At 49.4% G+C, this 21,791-nt stretch overlaps 1 protein-coding gene across 1 annotated transcript in view; it reads left to right on the plus strand.

Annotated features, from left to right (window-relative positions):
• The first annotated feature begins 37 nt into the window (after positions 1-37).
• Positions 38-21,791, plus strand: part of CTNNBL1 (catenin beta like 1) — a 40,877-nt gene continuing 19,123 nt past the window's right edge. Inside the window, exons 1-7 of the mRNA XM_069954071.1 lie at positions 38-167; positions 10,560-10,730; positions 13,793-13,899; positions 14,452-14,591; positions 17,359-17,456; positions 17,534-17,627; positions 18,907-18,998. Of these exons, the coding sequence (XP_069810172.1) occupies positions 138-167; positions 10,560-10,730; positions 13,793-13,899; positions 14,452-14,591; positions 17,359-17,456; positions 17,534-17,627; positions 18,907-18,998 (732 nt within the window). The 5' untranslated portion in view covers positions 38-137. The remainder of the gene's footprint in view (positions 168-10,559; positions 10,731-13,792; positions 13,900-14,451; positions 14,592-17,358; positions 17,457-17,533; positions 17,628-18,906; positions 18,999-21,791) is intronic.

The following is a 21,791-nucleotide window of genomic DNA, read 5'->3' on the forward strand; positions in this document are numbered from 1 at the left end:
GAGGCAAGTCTCACGACGTTTTGCGACCATTCCGACGCTGTGAGCCTTACGGCAGTGTGGCAGAGCCGGCTTTTACGTAGCTTTTTACGACAAAGACAGGCTCGTTTTACTGCCGTGTGCGGGCTCCGGTAGCAGACATGGATGTCGGGGAGTTGTTGCGGTATCAGGTAAGCGGGAATTGGTGAGCACAGCGCGTGTGTGTGTGTGTATATATATATATATATATATATATATGGATCACACTATGTATATATGTGTATGTATGTGTATATCTGTCTATGTATGTGTGTATGGAGTATGGATCCCAGTATGTATGTATGTATGTATGTATGGAGTGTGTGTGTGTGTGTGTGTGTGTGTGTGTATATGTATGTATGTATGTATGTATGTATGGAGTGTGTGTATGTGTATATGTATGTATGTATGGAGTGTGTGTGTGTGTGTATATGTATGTATGTGAGTATGGATCTATGTATGTATGTATGTATGTGTATATGTATGTATGTATGTATGTGTATATGTATGTATGGAGTGTGTATATGTATGGAGTATGGATCTATGTATGTATGGAGTGTGTGTGTGTGTATATGTATGTGTGTATGGAGTATGGATCCCAGTATGTATGTATGTATGGATGGAGTGTGTGTGTATATGTATGTGTGTATATGTGTGTATGGGGTATGGGTCACAATCAGAGATGAGTGAACATGGAGCATGCTTGAGTTGATCCGATCCCGATCGTTCGGCATGTGATTAGCGGTGGCTGCTGAAGTTGGATAAAGCCCTAAGGGTCCTATTCCACGGGCCGAGGAGGGCCGATCAACGATGTAAACGAGCGGCAATCTGCTAGATTGGTGCTTGTTTTCTGGGCCTATTCCGCGGCCCGATGATCGTTACCGATGTCCTTGCAGCATCATACATTACCTGTCAGGTCTCCTCCGCGCTGTTTTCATCCCCGGGTCCGACGCGCTCTATCTTCAGAATGGCCGGTCAGCTGACAGGCCACACTCAGCCAATCACAGGCCTCGGTGGTCCCGGCCTGTGATTGGCTGAGCGCTCCGTCAGCTGACCGGCCATTCTGAAGATAGAGCGCGCCGGACCCGGGGATGAAAACAGCGCGGAGGAGACCTGACAGGTAATGTATGATGATGCTGCTTGTCAAATCGTCCGCCGCGCACCGCTATTCAACCGTAGCGATGCGCGGTGGGGTAACGTTGATTTTAGGTCTGACCCTAAATGAATGATCAGCCGATGACAAGATCATCAGCTGATCGTTCTCTCTATTTCACCGAACAATAATCGTCCGAATCGGGCCAAATGGGGCCGATCATCGTTACTGTGGAATACGGCCCTAAGGCTATGTGGGAATCCTGGATATAGTCACTGGCCGTATCCAGGTTTTCCAGACAACCTTAGAGCTTTATCCAAGTTCAGCAGCCACCGCTAATCACATACCGAACGTTCAGGTTCAGATCGACTCCAACCCGAACCCGGTTCACTCATCTCTAATCACAATATGTATATATGGAGTATGGATCACGGCATGTGTGTATGTATGGATCCCAACCTGTATGGATGGATGGATCACAGTATGTATGTATGGAGTATGGATCACAGTATGTATGGTGTATGGATCACAGTATGTATGTATGGAGTATGGATCACAGTATGTATGTATGGTGTATGGATCACAGTATGTATGTATGGAGTATGGATCACAGTATGTATGTATGGAGTATGGATCACAGTATGTATGTATGGAGTATGGATCACAGTATGTATGTATGTATGGAGTATGGATCACAGTATGTATGTATGGAGTATGGATCACAGTATGTATGTATGGAGTATGGATCACAGTATGTATGTATGGAGTATGGATCACAGTATGTATGTATGGAGTATGGATCACAGTATGTATGTATGGAGTATGGATCACAGTATGTATGTATGGAGTATGGATCACAGTATGTATGGTGTATGCATCACAGTATGTATGGTGTATGCATCACAGTATGTATGGTGTATGCATCACAGTATGTATGGTGTATGGATCACAGTATGTATGTATGGTGTATGGATCACAGTATGTATGTATGGTGTATGGATCACAGTATGTATGTATGGTGTATGGATCACTGTATGTATGTATGGTGTATGGATCACTGTATGTATGGAGTATGGATCACAGTATGTATGGAGTATGGATCACAGTATGTATGTATGGAGTATGGATCACAGTATGTATGGAGTATGGATCACAGTATGTATGGAGTATGTGTGTGTGTATATGTATGTATGTATGTATGTGTGTATGGAGTATGGATCCCAGCATGTATTGAGTGTGTGTGTGTGTGTATATGTATGTATGTGTGTATGGAGTATGGATCCCAGTATGTATGGAGTATGGATCCCAGTATGTATGTATGTATGGAGTGTGTGTGTGTGTGTATATGTATGTGAGTATGGATCCCAGTATGTATGTATGTATGGAGTGTTTGTGTGTGTATGGAGTATGGATCCCTGTATGTATGTATGGAGTGTATGTATATGTATGTGAGTATGGATCCCAGTATGTATGGAGTGTGTGTGTATATGTATGTGTGTATGGAGTATGGATCCCAGTATGTATGGAGTACGTGTGTGTGTGTGTGTGTATATATGTATGTATGTATGGAGTACGTGTGTGTATGTATATGTATGTGTGTATGGAGTATGGATCCCAGTATGTATGTATGTATGGAGTGTGTGTGTGTATATGTATGTATGTATGGAGTATGGATCCCAGTATGTATGTATGTATGGAGTGTGTGTGTGTGTGTGTGTATGTATGGAGTATGGATCCCAGTATGTATGTATGTATGGAGTGTGTGTGTGTGTGTGTGTGTGTGTGTGTGTATGTATGGAGTATGGATCCCAGTATGTATGTATGTATGGAGTGTGTGTGTGTGTGTGTGTATATGTATGTGTGTATGGAGTATGGATCCCAGTATGTATGTATGTATGGAGTGTGTGTGTGTGTGTGTGTGTGTATATGTATGTGTGTATGGAGTATGGATCCCAGTGTGTATGTATGTATGGAGTGTGTGTGTATATGTATGTATGGAGTGTGTGTGTATATGTATGTGTGTATGGAGTATGGATCCCAGTATGTATGTATGGAGTGTGTGTGTGTATATGTATGTGTGTATGGAGTATGGATCCCAGTATGTATGTATGTATGTATGGAGTGTGTGTGTGTGTATATGTATGTGTGTATATGTGTGTATGGACTATGGATCCCAGTATGTATGTATGGAGTGTGTGTGTGTATATGTATGTGTGTATGGAGTATGGATCCCAGTGTGTATGTATGTATGGAGTGTGTGTGTGTATATGTATGTATGTATGGAGTGTGTGTGTGTATATGTATGTGTGTATGGAGTATGGATCCCAGTATGTATGTATGTATGTATGTATGTATGTATGGAGTGTGTGTGTATATGTATGTGTGTATGGAGTATGGATCCCAGTATGTATGTATGTATGTATGTATGTATGTATGGAGTGTGTGTGTATATGTATGTGTGTATGGAGTATGGATCCCAGTATGTATGTATGTATGTGTGTGTATATATGTATGTGTGTATGGAGTATGGATCCCAGTATGTATGTATGTATGTGTGTGTATATATGTATGTGTGTATGGAGTATGGATCCCAGTATGTATGTATGGAGTGTGTGTGTGTATATGTATGTGTGTATGGAGTATGGATCCCAGTATGTATGTATGTATGTGTGTGTGTATATGTATGTGTGTATGGAGTATGGATCCCAGTATGTATGTATGTATGGATGGAGTGTGTGTGTATATGTATGTGTGTATATGTGTGTATGGAGTATGGGTCACAATTAGAGATGAGTGAACATGGAGCATGCTTGAGTTGATCCGATCCCGATCGTTCGGCATGTGATTAGCGGTGGCTGCTGAAGTTGGATAAAGCCCTAAGGGTCCTATTCCACGGGCCGAGGAGGCCCGATCAACGATGTAAACGAGCGGCAATCTGCTAGATTGGTGCTTGTTTTCTGGGCCTATTCCGCGGCCCGATGATCGTTACCGATGTCCTTGCAGCATCATACATTACCTGTCAGGTCTCCTCCGCGCTGTTTTCATCCCCGGGTCCGGCGCGCTCTATCTTCAGAATGGCCGGTCAGCTGACAGGCCACACTCAGCCAATCACAGGCCTCGGTGGTCCCGGTCTGTGATTGGCTGAGCGCTCCGTCAGCTGACCGGCCATTCTGAAGATAGAGCGCGCCGGACCCGGGGATGAAAACAGCGCGGAGGAGACCTGACAGGTAATGTATGATGCTGCTTGTCAAATCGTCCGCCGCGCACCGCTATTCAACCGTAGCGATGCGCGGTGGGGTAACGTTGATTTTAGGTCTGACCCTAAATGAATGATCAGCCGATGACAAGATCATCAGCTGATCGTTCTCTCTATTTCACCGAACAATAATCGGCCGAATTGGGCCAAATGGGGCCGATCATCGTTACTGTGGAATAGGGCCCTAAGGCTATGTGGGAATCCTGGATATAGTCACTGGCCGTATCCAGGTTTTCCAGACAACCTTAGAGCTTTATCCAAGTTCAGCAGCCACCGCTAATCACATACCGAACGCTCGGGTTCTGATCGACTCAAACCCGAATCCGGTTCACTCATCTCTAATCACAATATGTATATATGGAGTATGGATCACGGCATGTGTGTATGTATGGATCCCAACCTGTATGGATGGATGGATCACAGTATGTATGTATGGTGTATGGATCACAGTATGTATGTATGTATGGAGTATGGATCACAGTATGTATGTATGGATCACAGTATGTATGTATGGAGTATGGATCACAGTATGTATGTATGGTGTATGGATCACGGTATGTATGGTGTATGGAGTATGGATCACAGTATGTATGTATGGTGTATGGATCACAGTATGTATGTATGTATGGAGTATGGATCACAGTATGTATGTATGGAGTATGGATCACGGTATGTATGTATGGAGTATGGATCACAGTATGTATGTATGGAGTATGGATCACAGTATGTATGTATGGAGTATGGATCACAGTATGTGAGTATGGATCACAGTATGTATGTATGGAGTATGGATCACAGTATGTATGGAGTATGGATCACAGTATGTATGTATGGAGTATGGATCACAGTATGTATGTATGGAGTATGGATCACAGTATGTATGTATGGTGTATGGATCACAGTATGTATGTATGTATGGTGTATGGATCACAGTATGTATGTATGGTGTATGGATCACAGTATGTATGGAGTATGGATCACAGTATGTATGTATGGAGTATGGATCACAGTATGTATGGAGTATGGATCACAGAATGTATGTATGGAGTATGGATCACAGTATGTCTGTATAGAGTATGGATCGCAGTATGTATGTATGTATGGTGTATGGATCACAGTATGTATGTATGGTGTATGGATCACAGTATGTATGGAGTATGGATCACAGAATGTATGTATGGAGTATGGATCACAGTATGTCTGTATAGAGTATGGATCGCAGTATGTATGTATGTATGGAGTATGGATCACAGTATGTATGGAGTATGGATCACAGTATGTATGTATGGAGTATGGATCACAGTATGTATGTATGGTGTATGGATCACAGAATGTATGTATGTATGTATGGAGTATGGATCACAGTATGTATGGTGTATGGATCACAGTATGTATGGTGTATGGATCACAGTATGTATGGTGTATGGATCACAGTATGTATGGTGTATGGATCACAGTATGTATGGAGTATGGATCACAGTATGTATGTATGGAGTATGGATCACAGTATGTATGGAGTATGGATCACAGTATGTATGGAGTATGGATCACAGTATGTATGTATGGAGTATGGATCACAGTATGTATGTATGTATGTATATATGGATCACAGTATGTATCATAGTATGCATGTATGGAGTATGTATCACTGTATGTATGGAGTATGGATCACAGTATGGATCACAGTATGTATGTATGTATGTATGTATGGAGTATGGATCACAGTATGTATCACTGTATGTATGGAGTATGGATCACAGTATGTATGTATGGAGTATGGATCACAGTATGTATGTATGTATGGAGTATGGATCACAGTATGTATGTATGTATGGAGTATGGATCACAGTATGTATGTATGGAGTATGGATCACAGTATGTATGTATGGAGTATGGATCACAGTATGTATGTATGTATGTATGTATGGAGTATGGATCACAGTATGTATGTATGGAGTATGGATCACAGTATGTATGGAGTATGGATCACAGTATGTATGTATGGAGTATGGATCACAGTATGTATGTATGTATGGAGTATGGATCACAGTATGTATGTATGGTGTATGGATCACAGTATGTATGTATGTATGGTGTATGGATCACAGTATGTATGTATGTATGGTGTATGGATCACAGTATGTATGTATGGTGTATGGATCACAGTATGTATGGAGTATGGATCACAGTATGTATGTATGGAGTATGGATCACAGTATGTATGGAGTATGGATCACAGTATGTATGGAGTATGGATCACAGTATGTATGTATGGAGTATGGATCACAGTATGTCTGTATAGAGTATGGATCGCAGTATGTATGTATGTATGGTGTATGGATCACAGTATGTATGTATGGAGTATGGATCACAGTATGTATGTATGTATGGAGTATGGATCACAGTATGTATGTATGGAGTATGGATCACAGTATGTATGTATGGAGTATGGATCACAGTATGTATGTATGGAGTATGGATCACAGTATGTATGTATGTATGGAGTATGGATCACAGTATGTATGTATGTATGGAGTATGGATCACAGTATGTATGTATGGAGTATGGATCACAGTATGTATGTATGGAGTATGGATCACAGTATGTATGTATGGAGTATGGATCACAGTATGTATGTATGGAGTATGGATCACAGTATGTATCACTGTATGTATGGAGTATGGATCACAGTATGTATGTATGGAGTATGGATCACAGTATGTATGGTGTATGGAGTATGGATCACAGTATGTATGGTGTATGGAGTATGGATCACAGTATGTATGGTGTATGGAGTATGGATCACAGTATGTATGGTGTATGGAGTATGGATCACAGTATGTATGGTGTATGGAGTATGGATCACAGTATGTATGGTGTATGGAGTATGGATCACAGTATGTATGGTGTATGGAGTATGGATCACAGTATGTATGGTGTATGGAGTATGGATCACAGTATGTATGGTGTATGGAGTATGGATCACAGTATGTATGGTGTATGGAGTATGGATCACAGTATGTATGGTGTATGGAGTATGGATCACAGTATGTATGGTGTATGGAGTATGGATCACAGTATGTATGGTGTATGGAGTATGGATCACAGTATGTATGTATGTATGGAGTATGGATCACAGTATGTATGTATGTATGGAGTATGGATCACAGTATGTATGTATGTATGGAGTATGGATCACAGTATGTATGTATGTATGGAGTATGGATCACAGTATGTATGTATGTATGGAGTATGGATCACAGTATGTATGTATGTATGGAGTATGTATCACAGTATGTATGTATGTATGGAGTATGGATCACAGTATGTATGTATGTATGGAGTATGGATCACAGTATGTATGTATGTATGGAGTATGGATCACAGTATGTATGTATGTATGGAGTATGGATCACAGTATGTATGTATGTATGGAGTATGGATCACAGTATGTATGTATGTATGGAGTATGGATCACAGTATGTATGTATGTATGTATGGAGTATGGATCACAGTATGTACAGAAAGCAGCATGCATGTATGGAGTATAGATCACATTATGGATCACAGCATTTGTTTATGGATGGAGTATAGATCACAGCACGGGGGTGGGGGTGGGATAGAATATGACCCATGACTCCCCAGGACTGTATTTATACCAAAGGGGGGGGGGGGGGGGTAATCCTTTTTAACCATTACAACACCCTGTATTTCAGCCTCCTCTCTTTCTGGCTATAGGGATTTGTCAGGTTTCTCATGTAGTTGATCTTCATCAGGGAACCTGTAGGAGTTTCCTATCACAGGTCCCCCCTGCGCAGCACTTACAGTCCTTCAACCCCAAAGCAGGAAATTAAAGACTTAAGCGAGCAACATCAGTGTCAGAAGAAGAAGAGCTGGCGTCTTATTACGGGTGATCTGGCATATGGTGGACGCATCAGTATGAAATCTAATAGTTCTGCCAACGCGTTTCTCGTAACTAACGTTAATGATTTTACCCGGGGCGAGCGAGGCTCTGGATCCGGAAACTTCAGCTTGTCGCATTAATCTTTCTAAGTTTATTGCGTGGAGATGCAGGTTTGGGGCGTATGGGACCGGCACGTGGGGGAGGGGCAGTGTTACGGGCGCATGGACCTGGGGTGCTGGAGCAGCCCGGTATCATCTGCCGCGCACATTCTCCCCCGCTGTCTCTGGGAGATAAATCGCCTCTTTCCGTGCTGTGTAATTAATAATTTCAATTAAAGCCTATAAATTGGTGGTGGAGCCGGGAGCGGAGCGGACAGACGGGATCCACTTACACCAAATCCCAGTCCTGGCCGCGTGCAGCGGGGTAAGCTGGCAGGCCGAGATTAGTCAGCGCCCGGACAGGGCCATGAATTATTAATTGACAAATTACCATTTGCATCCAGAACAAGGCCGGTCCTGCTCCGTAACCCTGCACCACACATCTGGTCGCTCCGCGCATTTAGCCTTTACGCCTTTGTTAGTCGGGGTGAGCGGAATATTAAGCTGCCTTTTTAGTTACTGCTTTATCGAACCGTTTGATGTTTGTCTGATCTCCAAAACTGTATGTGCCGGGAATAACAATGCGACAGATGCAGGAGTATCACAGATCGCATTAACAATGCAACGTATGCAAGAGTATCACAGATCTCATTACTAATGCGACAGATGCAGGGGTATCACAGATCTCATTAACAATGCGACATATGCAGCAGTATCACACAGATCTCATTAACAATGCGACATATGCAGCAGTATCACACAGATCTCCTTAAAAATGCGACAGATGCAGCAGTATCACACAGATCTCCTTAACAATGCGACAGATGCAGGAGTATCACAGATCTCATTAACAATGCGACAGATGCAAGAGTATCTCAGATCTCATTAACAATGCAACAGATGCAGGAGTATCACAGATCTCATTAACAATGCGACAGATGCAGGAGTATCACAGATCTCATTAACAATGCGACAGATGCAAGAGTATCTCAGATCTCATTAACAATGCGACAGATGCAGGAGTATCATAGATCTCAATAACAATGCGACAGATGCAGGAGTATCACACAGATCTCATTAACAATGCGACAGATGCAGGAGTATCTCAGATCTCATTAACAATGCGACAGATGCAGGAGTATCATAGATCTCAATAACAATGCGACAGATGCAGGAGTATCACAGATCTCATTAACAATGCGACAGATGCAGGAGTATCACACAGATCTCATTACTAATGCGACAGATGCAGGAATATCACACAGATCTCATTACTAATGCGACAGATGCAGGAATATCACACAGATCTCATTACTAATGCGACAGATACAGAAGTATGACACAGGTCTTATTAACAATGCGACAGATGCAGGAGTATCACAGATCTCATTAACAATGGATATAAATAGGTGTGTACTCTCCTTTGTCTCTGCGCCTATGGCAGAGCCCCGTGCCCAGACGCTGCATGGTCCCTGGACATTAGGGATGGGGAACGTTCCGCCCTCCACCTGTTATAAAACTACACTTCCCATCATGCTTTTACTCTGACTGTCCAGAGGGGAATTGTAGAGATGGGAGGTTGAATGTTCCCCATCCCCGTTGTACATCCATATCCCAGACCCAGGGACATTTATAGCAATAGATGAGAGGTTATCCGGGACCCTTCCCCCACACGACTATGTGTCAGCTCCTCCAGCTCTATAACCTTGCACAGCTTCCCTGTAAGTCACATCTACTACTACTTTACCATTAAAAAGTCTCAAAGTTTTGTTCTGGAGCCATTTGCAAAGAGTGTTTTGGGTTTTTTTTTGCCGAGTTTGCCACTTTAAAGGGGTACTGGGGCGTGTGTTTTTTTTTTCTTCTTTCAAATCACCTGATTTCAGAAGGTTATACAGATTTGTAATTAACTTCTTCCAGTCTCCCAGTACTTATCATCTGCTGTATGTCCTGCAGGAAGTGGTGTATTCTCTCCAGTCTGACACAGTGCTCTCTGCTGCCACCTCTGTCCATGTCAGGAACTGTCCAGAGCAGCAGCAAATCCCCATAGAAAACCTCTCCTGCTCTGGACAGTTCCTGACATGGACAGAGGGGGCGGCAGAGATATTCCTGCTTTCTTGTCAACCGATAAGCTACTAAATGCTGCGCTTGTTTTGCCCGTCACGCTTTATCTACCTTTTATTCATTTTTTCTCAGCCTGACAGAGGCACGAAGAGAGGAAGAGATGACGATCCAGATGAGGTGAAACCTCCGAGAAAAGAGCGGGGTGGTCGGAACTGGCACCGAGATGAGGATAAGTCTCTGACAGAGGAGGAGAGGATGGCGCTGGGCACCGCTGATGGAGCGGGGAGTGCTGATGACGAAGATGTGAGGATTGTCAGGTTATCGGACATTGGGGACTTCTACTAAGCAAAATGAATGGGGGGAGGAGGGGCTAAAAACAAGTGTAGAAAGAAAACTGAAATGTAATCTTTTCAAAAATTTAAAATAAATACCTTCAATTTAAAACAATTAATCTCACAACTATTTCCCATTTCCCTTATTAAACTAAGGGCAACTGTCTGTGTCACTAGTGCTGCAGCCTCCCCTCATGTCTATATATTACATGTTACCGATAGAATAGACATTACACTGGGGGGAGCTGTCTGTGTCACTAGTGCTGCAGCCTCCCCTCATGTCTATATATTACATGTTACCGATAGAATAGACATTACACTGGGGGAGCTGTCTGTGTCACTAGTGCTGCAGCCTCCCCTCATGTCTATATATTACATGTTACCGATAGAATAGACATTACACTGGGGGGAGCTGTCTGTGTCACTAGTGCTGCAGCCTCCTCTGATGTCTATATTATACATGTTACCATTAGAGTAGACATTACACTGGGGGGAGCTGTCTGTGTCACTAGTGCTGCAGCCTCCCCTCATGTCTATATATTACATGTTACCGATAGAATAGACATTACACTGGGGGGAGCTGTCTGTGTCACTAGTGCTGCAGCCTCCCCTCATGTCTATATATTACATGTTACCGATAGAATAGACATTACACTGGGAGGAGCTGTCTGTGTCACTAGTGCTGCAGCGTTCCGTCCGTCCGCGTTCCTGGATATAATAATGGCGTCCCGTCCGTCCGTGTTCCTGGATATAATAATGGTGTCCTGTCCGTCCGCGTTCCTGGATATAATAATGGCGTCCTGTCCGTATTCCCTCACTGTTCCTGTATATAATAATGGCGTCCCGTCTGTCCGCGTTCCTGTATATAATAATGGCGTCCCGTCCGTCCCTGTTCCTGTATATAATAATGGCGTCCCATCCATCCGCGTTCCTGTATATAATAATGGCGTCCCGTCTGTCTGTGTTCCTGAATATAATAATGGCGTCCCATCCATCCGCGTTCCTGGATATAATAATGGCGTCCCGTCCGTCCGTGTTCTTGAATATAATAATGGCGTCCCCTCCGTCCGTGTTCCTGGATATAATAATGGCGTCCCGTCCGTCCGCGTTCCTGTATATAATAATGGCGTCCCGTCTGTCCGCGTTCCTGTATATAATAATGGCGTTCCGTCCCTGTTCCTGTATATAATAATGGCGTCCCATCCATCCGCGTTCCTGTATATAATAATGGCGTCCCGTCTGTCTGTGTTCCTGAATATAATAATGGCGTCCCGTCCGTCCGTGTTCTTGAATATAATAATGGCGTCCCCTCCGTCCGTGTTCCTGGATATAATAATGGCGTCTCGTCCGTCCGCGTTCCTGGATATAATAATGGCGTCCCCTCCGTCCGTGTTCCTGTAAATAATAATGGCGTCCCGTCCGTCCGCGTTTCTGTAAATAATAATGGCGTCCCGTCCGTCCGTATTCCTGGATATAATAATGGCGTCCCGTCCGTCCGCGTTCCTGTATATAATAATGGCGTCCCGTCCGTCCGCGTTCCTGGATATAATAATGGCGTCCCGTCCGTCCGCGTTCCTGGATATAATAATGGCGTCCCGTCCGTCCGTCCGCGTTCCTGTATATAATAATGGCGTCCCGTCTGTCCGTGTTCCTGTATATAATAATGGCGTCCCGTCCGTCCGTGTTCTTGAATATAATAATGGCGTCCCGTCCGTCCGCGTTCCTGGATATAATAATGGCGTCCCGTCCGTCCGCGTTCCTGGATATAATAATGGCGTCCCGTCCATCCGCGTTCCTGTATATAATAATGGCGTCCCGTCCGTCCGCGTTCCTGGATATAATAATGGCGTCCCGTCCGTCCGCGTTCCTGGATGTAATAATGGCGTCCCGTCTGTCCGCGTTCCTGGATATAATAATGGCGTCCCGTCTGTCCGCGTTCCTGGATATAATAATGGCGTCCCGTCCGTCCGCGTTCCTGTAAATAATAATGGCGTCCCGTCCGTCCGTGTTCCTGTATATAATAATGGCGTCCTGTCCGTCCGCGTTCCTGTATATAATAATGGCGTCCCGTCCGCCCGCGTTCCTGTATATAATAATGGCGTCCCGTCTGTCCGTGTTCCTGTATATAATAATGGCGTCCCGTCCGTCCGTGTTCTTGAATATAATAATGGCGTCCCGTCCGTCCGCGTTCCTGTATATAATAATGGCGTCCCGTCCGTCCGCGTTCCTTTATATAATAATGGCGTCCCGTCCGTCCGCGTTCCTGGATATAATAATGGCGTCCCGTCTGTCCTCGTTCCTGGATATAATAATGGCGTCCCGTCTGTCCGCGTTCCTGGATATAATAATGGCGTCCCGTCTGTCCTCGTTCCTGGATATAATAATGGCGTCCCGTCCGTCCGCGTTCCTGTATATAATAATGGCGTCCCGTCTGTCCGCGTTCCTGGATATAATAATGGCGTCCCATCCATCCGCGTTCCTGTATATAATAATGGCGTCCCGTCTGTCCGTGTTCCTGTATATAATAATGGCGTCCCGTCCGTCCGTGTTCTTGAATATAATAATGGCGTCCCGTCCGTCCGCGTTCCTGGATATAATAATGGCGTCCCGTCCGTCCGCGTTCCTTTATATAATAATGGCGTCCCGTCCGTCCGCGTTCCTGGATATAATAATGGCGTCCCGTCTGTCCTCGTTCCTGGATATAATAATGGCGTCCCGTCTGTCCGCGTTCCTGTATATAATAATGGCGTCCCGTCTGTCCTCGTTCCTGGATATAATAATGGCGTCCCGTCCGTCCGCGTTCCTGTATATAATAATGGCGTCCCGTCTGTCCGCGTTCCTGGATATAATAATGGCGTCCTGTCTGTCCGCTTTCCTGGATATAATAATGGCGTCCCGTCCGTCCGCGTTCCTGGATATAATAATGGCGTCCCGTCCGTCCGCGTTCCTGGATATAATAATGGCGTCCTGTCCGTATTCCCTCACTGTTCCTGTATATAATAATGGCGTCCCATCGATGTTCCTGTATTTTAGGTGGAGCCTCTGGATGAAGGGGCGGTGAAGAGGATGATCTTGGCCTTCGAGAAGAGATCCTATAAGAACCAGGAGCTGCGGATTAAGTTCCCAGACAACCCCGAGAAGTGAGAACCCCGACCTGATCCTCTAAGCCAGAGCAGTTATCTGTTTATGTATATCTATCTATCTCCTATCTATCTATTTATTTATTTACCTATCTATCTCCTATCTATCTCCTATCTATCTCCTATCTATCTCCTATCTATCTATCTATCTATCTCCTATCTATCGATCTATCTATCTCCTATCTATCTATCTATCTATCTATCTATCTATCTATCTATCTATCTCCTATCTATCTATCTCCTATCTATCTCCTATCTATCTATCTCCTATCTATCTATCTCCTATCTATCTATCTCCTATCTATCTATCTCCTATCTATCTATCTCCTATCTATCTATCTCCTATCTATCTATCTCCTATCTATCTATCTCCTATCTATCTATCTCCTATCTATCTATCTATCTATCTATCTATCTATCTATCTATCTATCTATCTCCTATCTATCTATCTATCTCCTATCTATCTATCTATCTCCTATCTATCTATCTATCTATCTATCTCCTATCTCCTATCATACACTGTATACCGATGCCTCTTATTTCCACTCCAGGTTCATGGAGTCCGAGCTGGACCTGAATGACATCATCCAGGAGATGCACGTTATCGCCACCATCCCCGACCTCTATCACCTGCTGGTGGAGCTGAACGCCGTCCAGTCACTGCTGGGATTACTGGGACACGATAACACTGATATCCTGTTACATGGAGAGAGAAACTGCTGAGTGTGTGGGTAGGGCGAGTGTGTGGGTAGGGCGAGTGTGTGGGTAGGGCGAGTGTGTGGGTAGGGCGAGTGTGTGGGTAGGGCGAGTGTGTGCATCGGGGCCTGGAGGCCGATGGGTCCGGCCCTCTCTGCATCGGGGCCTGGAGGCCGATGGGTCCGGCCCTCTCTGCATCGGGGCCTGGAGGCCGATGGGTCCGGCCCTCTCTGCATCGGGGCCTGGAGGCCGATGGGTCCGGCCCTCTCTGCATCGGGGCCTGGAGGCCGATGGGTCCGGCCCTCTCTGCATCGGGGCCTGGAGGCCGATGGGTCCGGCCCTCTCTGCATCGGGGCCTGGAGGCCGATGGGTCCGGCCCTCTCTGCATCGGGGCCTGGAGGCCGATGGGTCCGGCCCTCTCTGCATCGGGGCCTGGAGGCCGATGGGTCCGGCCCTCTCTGCATCGGGGCCTGGAGGCCGATGGGTCCGGCCCTCTCTGCATCGGGGCCTGGAGGCCGATGGGTCCGGCCCTCTCTGCATCGGGGCCTGGAGGCCGATGGGTCCGGCCCTCTCTGCATCGGGGCCTGGAGGCCGATGGGTCCGGCCCTCTCTGCATCGGGGCCTGGAGGCCGATGGGTCCGGCCCTCTCTGCATCGGGGCCTGGAGGCCGATGGGTCCGGCCCTCTCTGCATCGGGGCCTGGAGGCCGATGGGTCCGGCCCTCTCTGCTTCGGGGCCTGGAGGCCGATGGGTCCGGCCCTCTCTGCATCGGGGCCTGGAGGCCGAGTGTAAGCGGCAGGGGAGCAGGGGGAGGTGCACCTGTGACTGGATGGGGTGTTAGCGGCAGGGGAGCAGGGTGAGGTGGACGTGTGACTGGATGGGGTGTAAGCGGCAGGGGAGCAGGGGGAGGTGGACGTGTGACTGGACACTGGTCAGGGGACAGGAGGGAGTGTAGGTGGCAGGGGAGCAGGGGGAGGTGGACGTGTGACTGGATGGGGAGTAAGCGGCAGGGGAGCAGGGGGAGGTGGACGTGTGACTGGACACTGGTCAGGGGACAGGAGGGAGTGTAGGTGGCAGGGGAGCAGGTGGAGGTGGACGTGTGACTGGATGGGGAGTAAGCGGCAGGGGAGCAGGGGGAGGTGGACGTGTGACTGGACACTAGTCAGGGAACTGGAGGGAGTGTAAGCGGCAGCGGAGCAGGGGGAGGTGGAAGTGTTACCGGACACTGGTCAGGGGACTGGAGGGAGTGTAAGCGGCAGGGGAGCAGGGGGAGGTGGTCGTGTGACCGGACACTAGTCAGGGAACTGGAGGGAGTGTAAGCGGCAGGGGAGCAGGGGGAGGTGGAAGTGTGACCGGACACTGGTCAGGGGACTGGAGGGAGTGTAAGCGGCAGGGGGAGGTGGACGTGTGACTGGACACTGGTCAGGGGACTGGAGGGAGTGTAAGCAGCAGGGGAGCAGAGGGAGGTGGACGTGTGACTGGATGGGGTGTAAGCGACAGGGGAGCAGGGGGAGGTGGACGTGTGACTGGACACTGGTCAGGGGACTGGAGGGAGTGTGAGCGGCAGGGGAGCAGAGGGAGGTGGACGTGTGACCGGATACTGGTCAGGGGACTGGAGGGAGTGTAAGCGGCAGGGGAGCAGGGGGAGGTGGACGTGTGACTGGACACTGGTCAGGGGACTGGAGGGAGTGTAAGTGGCAGGGGAGCAGCGGGAGGTGGACGTGTGACCGGACACTGGTCAGGGGAGGGAATGGAGTGTAGGTGGCAGGGGAGCAGAGGGAGGTGGACATGTGCCCGTACACTGGTCAGGGGACTGGAGGGAGTGTGAGCGGCAGGGGAGCAGGGGGAGGTGGACGTGTGACTGGATGGGGTGTAAGTGGCAGGGGAGCAGGGGGAGGTGGACGTGTGACTGGACACGGGTCAGGGGACTGGAGGGAGTGTAAGCAGCAGGGGAGCAGGGGGAGGTGGACGTGTGACTGGATGGGGTGTAAGCGGCAGGGGAGCAGGGGGAGGTGGACGTGTGACTGGACACGGGTCAGGGGACTGGAGGAAGTGTAAGTGGCAGGGGAGCAGGGGGAGGTGGACATGTGACCGGACACTGGTCAGGGGACTGGAGGGAGTGTAAGTGGCAGGGGAGCAGGGGGAGGTGGACATGTGACCGGACACTGGTCAGGGGACTGGAGGGAGTGTAAGTGGCAGGGGAGCAGGGGGAGGTGGACATGTGACCGGACACTGGTCAGGGGACTGGAGGGAGTGTAAGTGGCAGGGGAGCAGGGGGAGGTGGACATGTGACCGGACACTGGTCAGGGGACTGGAGGGAGTGTAAGTGGCAGGGGAGCAGGGGGAGGTGGACGTGTGACTGGACACTGGTCAGGGGACTGGAGGGAGTGTAAGTGGCAGGGGAGCAGGGGGAGGTGGACGTGTGACCGGATACTGGTCAGGGGACTGGAGGGAGTGTAAGCGGCAGGGGGAGCAGGGGGAGGTGGACGTGTGACTGGATGGGGTGTAAGCGGCAGGGGGAGGTGGACGTGTGACTGGACACGGGTCAGGGGACTGGAGGGAGTGTAAGCAGCAGGGGAGCAGAAGGAGGTGGACGTGTGACTGGACCCCTACTGTTACTGCAGATGATGCTTGTCTCCAGGTAGTGGCTGCTGGACAGATATAGACTGTAATGAGTGTCCCGTCTGCTGATGTGTACTATCCCTTTAAGTTTCCGCTCAGCGTGACCCCAGCACATGGCGGTCTCTTTCCTTAGCGTCTTACATGTCTGCATTGCTGTGGTTGACTTGCTGCAGGAGCTGACGGATATAGACACCCTACATGAGAGCGAGGAGGGGGCCCAGGTCCTGATCGATGCCTTGGTGAGTACTCCCATTCCTCCTTCTTTGGTGGCATACTTACCCGTCTTTAATACCCTATTTGCTTCTGCTGTTCCCAGGTGGAAGGGCAAGTGATCGCCCTCTTGGTGCAGAACCTGGAGCGCCTGGATGAAACCGCAAAGGAGGAAGCAGATGGCGTGCACAATACTCTGGGTATGACCGCAGGGAAGGATCAGACAGGTGGTCGGCTGTGTACGGTACGGGCCATGCAGGGAGCCCTCCACCTATGTGTCCATCCCGTGAGCAGATAGGTGGTCGGCTGTGTACGGTACGGGCCATGCAGGGAGCCGTCCACCTATGTGTCCATCCCATGAGCAGATAGGTGGTCGGCTGTGTACGGTACGGGCCATGCAGGGAGCCCTCCACCTATGTGTTTATCCCGTGAGCAGATAGGTGGTCGGCTGTGTACGGTACGGGCCATGCAGGGAGCCGTCCACCTATGTGTCCATCCCGTGAGCAGACAGGTGGTCGGCTGTGTACGGTACGGGCCATGCAGGGAGCCGTCCACCTATGTGTCCATCCCATGAGCAGATAGGTGGTCGGCTGTGTACGGTACGGGCCATGCAGGGAGCCCTCCACCTATGTGTTTATCCCGTGAGCAGATAGGTGGTCGGCTGTGTACGGTACGGGCCATGCAGGGAGCCCTCCACCTATGTGTCCATCCCGTGAGCAGATAGGTGGTCGGCTGTGTACGGTACGGGCCATGCAGGGAGCCGTCCACCTATGTGTCCATCCCGTGAGCAGACAGGTGGTCGGCTGTGTACGGTACGGGCCATGCAGGGAGCCCTCCACCTATGTGTCCATCCCGTGAGCAGATAGGTGGTCGGCTGTGTACGGTACGGGCCATGCAGGGAGCCGTCCACCTATGTGTCCATCCCATGAGCAGATAGGTGGTCGGCTGTGTACAGTACAGGCCATGCAGGGAGCCGTCCACCTATATGTCCACCCACTTCCACCAGACAGTTCTGTCCCTGAAAGTGAGCAGCCATGTTCTCATGAGCCTGAATAATCCCTTTAAAGTAAACATGTCTCCGCTCCATCCCCTTCATTGGAGCAGAGCTGCAGTACCAGATACAATCTGTAGACGGGTGGCGCTGTTCCTGGATGAAAGCAGCCAAGCGTCTGGACAGCCCCTTTAAATTGTAGACTTGGGAATTGCTTGTGTGGCGTTATTATAGGTTGCTGACTGATAATCTATTGATCCGGTGGGAGAATCCTCCACTAGACAGTTTTGCCGCCACAGCAGTGGAAATAATTCACCAGGGAGACAGGCTGAGCGTGTAATAGACCGAGGACGCACTTATTACCAGCGTGTAATTTTGTCGCCATTACTCGTCCGATAGTAAAAGGAATCTGTGGCCGCAGGAAATTAGATGGCGGAAAAGTTATTGATTTTAAAGTGGCACAAGTAACGTTCGCCTTCTGCCCGCAGCCATCATCGAGAACATGACCGAGTTCCGTCCGGAGATCTGCTCCGATGCCGCCCAGCAAGGACTGCTCCAGTGGCTGCTGAAGAGGCTAAAGGTAGGGAACGGCCGCGGTCACACCGATGTGAGAGCCCCTGGGGTACAGCCGCGGTCACACCGATGTGAGAGCCCCTGGGGTACGGCCGCGGTCACACCGATGTGAGAGCCCCTGGGGTACGGCCGCGGTCACACCGATGTGAGAGCCCCTGGGGTACGGCCGTGGTCACACCGATGTGAGAGCCCCTGGGGTACGGCCGCGGTCACACCGATGTGAGAGCCCCTGGGGTACGGCCGCGGTCACACCGATGTAAGAGACCCTGGGGTACGGCCGCGGTCACACCGATGTGAGAGCCCCTGGGGTACGGCCGCGGTCACACCGATGTGAGAGCCCCTGGGGTACGGCCGCGGTCACACGATGTGAGAGCCCCTGGGGTACGGCCGCGGTCACACCGATGTGAGAGCCCCTGGGGTACGGCCGCGGTCACACCGATGTGAGAGCCCCTGGGGTACGGCCGCGGTCACACCGATGTGAGAGCCCCTGGGGTACGGCCGCGGTCACACCGATGTGAGAGCCCCTGGGGTACGGCCGCGGTCACACCGATGTGAGAGCCCCTGGGGTACGGCCGCGGTCACACCGATGTGAGAGCCCCTGGGGTACGGCCGCGGTCACACCGATGTGAGAGCCCCTGGGGTACGGCCGCGGTCACACCGATGTGAGAGCCCCTGGGGTACGGCCGCGGTCACACCGATGTGAGAGCCCCTGGGGTACAGCCGCGGTCACACCGATGTGAGAGCCCCTGGGGTACAGCCGCGGTCACACCGATGTGAGAGCCCCTGGGGTACGGCCGCGGTCACACCGATAGGGTCTCTGTGGGTACGGCCACAGAGACCCTAATAAAAGACCATTTATACAGACCAAAAGCATCAGGAAATTCTCTCCAGCGCCGCTGATTGGCACACTGCTGGGCCACCGCTGATTGGCACGCCGGTGGACCGCTGATTGGCACACTGCTGGGCCACCGCTGATTGGCACGCTGCTGGGCCGCCACTGATTGGCACGGTGTTGTACTACAGGACATGTGTGGGGAGGGTGTAGCCGCTTCCTGCACTATAACCAGCAGCCTTCCTCTGTAGCCGCTTCCTGCACTATAACCAGCAGCCTTCCTCTGTAGCCGCTTCCTGCACTATAACCAGCAGCTTTCCTCTGTAGAACCTTCCTGCACTATAACCAGCAGCCTTCCTCTGTAGCCGCTTCCTGCACTATAACCAGCAGCCTTCCTCTGGAGCCGCTTCCTGCACTATAACCAGCAGCCTTCCTCTGGAGCTGTTCCTGCACTATAACCAGCAGCCTTCCTCTGGAGCTGTTCCTGCACTATAACCAGCAGCCTTCCTCTGTAGCTGTTCCTGCACTATAACCAGCAGCCTTCCTCTGTAGAACCTCCCTGCACTATAACCAGCAGCCTTCCTCTGGAGCCGCTTCCTGCACTATAACCAGCAGCCTTCCTCTGTAGCTGTTCCTGCACTATAACCAGCAGCCTTCCTCTGTAGAACCTTCCTGCACTATAACCAGCAGCCTTCCTCTGTAGCCGCTTCCTGCACTATAACCAGCAGCCTTCCTCTGTAGCCGCTTCCTGCACTATAACCAGCAGCCTTCCTCTGTAGAACCTTCCTGCACTATAACCAGCAGCCTTCCTCTGTAGCCGCTTCCTGCACTATAACCAGCAGCCTTCCTCTGTAGAACCTTCCTGCACTATAACCAGCAGCCTTCCTCTGTAGCCGCTTCCTGCACTATAACCAGCAGCCTTCCTCTGTAGAACCTTCCTGCACTATAACCAGCAGCCTTCCTCTGGAGCCGCTGTCTGCACTATAACCAGCAGCCTTCCTCTGTAGCTGTTCCTGCACTATAACCAGCAGCCTTCCTCTGTAGCTGTTCCTGCACTATAACCAGCAGCCTTCCTCTGTAGAACCTTCCTGCACTATAACCAGCAGCCTTCCTCTGTAGAACCTTCCTGCACTATAACCAGCAGCCTTCCTCTGTAGAACCTTCCTGCACTATAACCAGCAGCCTTCCTCTGTAGAACCTTCCTGCACTATAACCAGCAGCCTTCCTCTGTAGCTGTTCCTGCACTATAACCAGCAGCCTTCCTCTGTAGCCGCTTCCTGCACTATAACCAGCAGCCTTCCTCTGTAGAACCTTCCTGCACTATAACCAGCAGCCTTCCTCTGTAGAACCTTCCTGCACTATAACCAGCAGCCTTCCTCTGTAGAACCTCCCTGCACTATAACCAGCAGCCTTCCTCTGGAGCCGCTTCCTGCACTATAACCAGCAGCCTTCCTCTGTAGCGGCTTCCTGCACTATAACCAGCAGCCTTCCTCTGTAGCCGCTTCCTGCACTATAACCAGCAGCCTTCCTCTGGAGCCGCTTCCTGCACTATAACCAGCAGCCTTCCTCTGGAGCCACCGTCTGCACTATAACCATGCACTATAACCTGCAGCCTTCCTCTGGAGCCGCTTCCTGCACTATAACCAGCAGCCTTCCTCTGTAGCCGCTTCCTGCACTATAACCAGCAGCCTTCCTCTGGAGCCGCTTCCTGCACTATAACCAGCAGCCTTCCTCTGGAGCCGCTTCCTGCACTATAACCAGCAGCCTTCCTCTGTAGCCGCTTCCTGCACTATAACCAGCAGCCTTCCTCTGTAGAACCTTCCTGCACTATAACCAGCAGCCTTCCTCTGTAGAACCTTCCTGCACTATAACCAGCAGCCTTCCTCTGTAGAACCTTCCTGCACTATAACTAGCAGCCTTCCTCTGGAGCCGCTTCCTGCACTATAACCAGCAGCCTTCCTCTGGAGC

Source organism: Dendropsophus ebraccatus, chromosome 14 (assembly GCF_027789765.1).
Source record: "Dendropsophus ebraccatus isolate aDenEbr1 chromosome 14, aDenEbr1.pat, whole genome shotgun sequence".
In the NCBI taxonomy this organism is placed as follows: domain Eukaryota; kingdom Metazoa; phylum Chordata; class Amphibia; order Anura; family Hylidae; genus Dendropsophus; species Dendropsophus ebraccatus.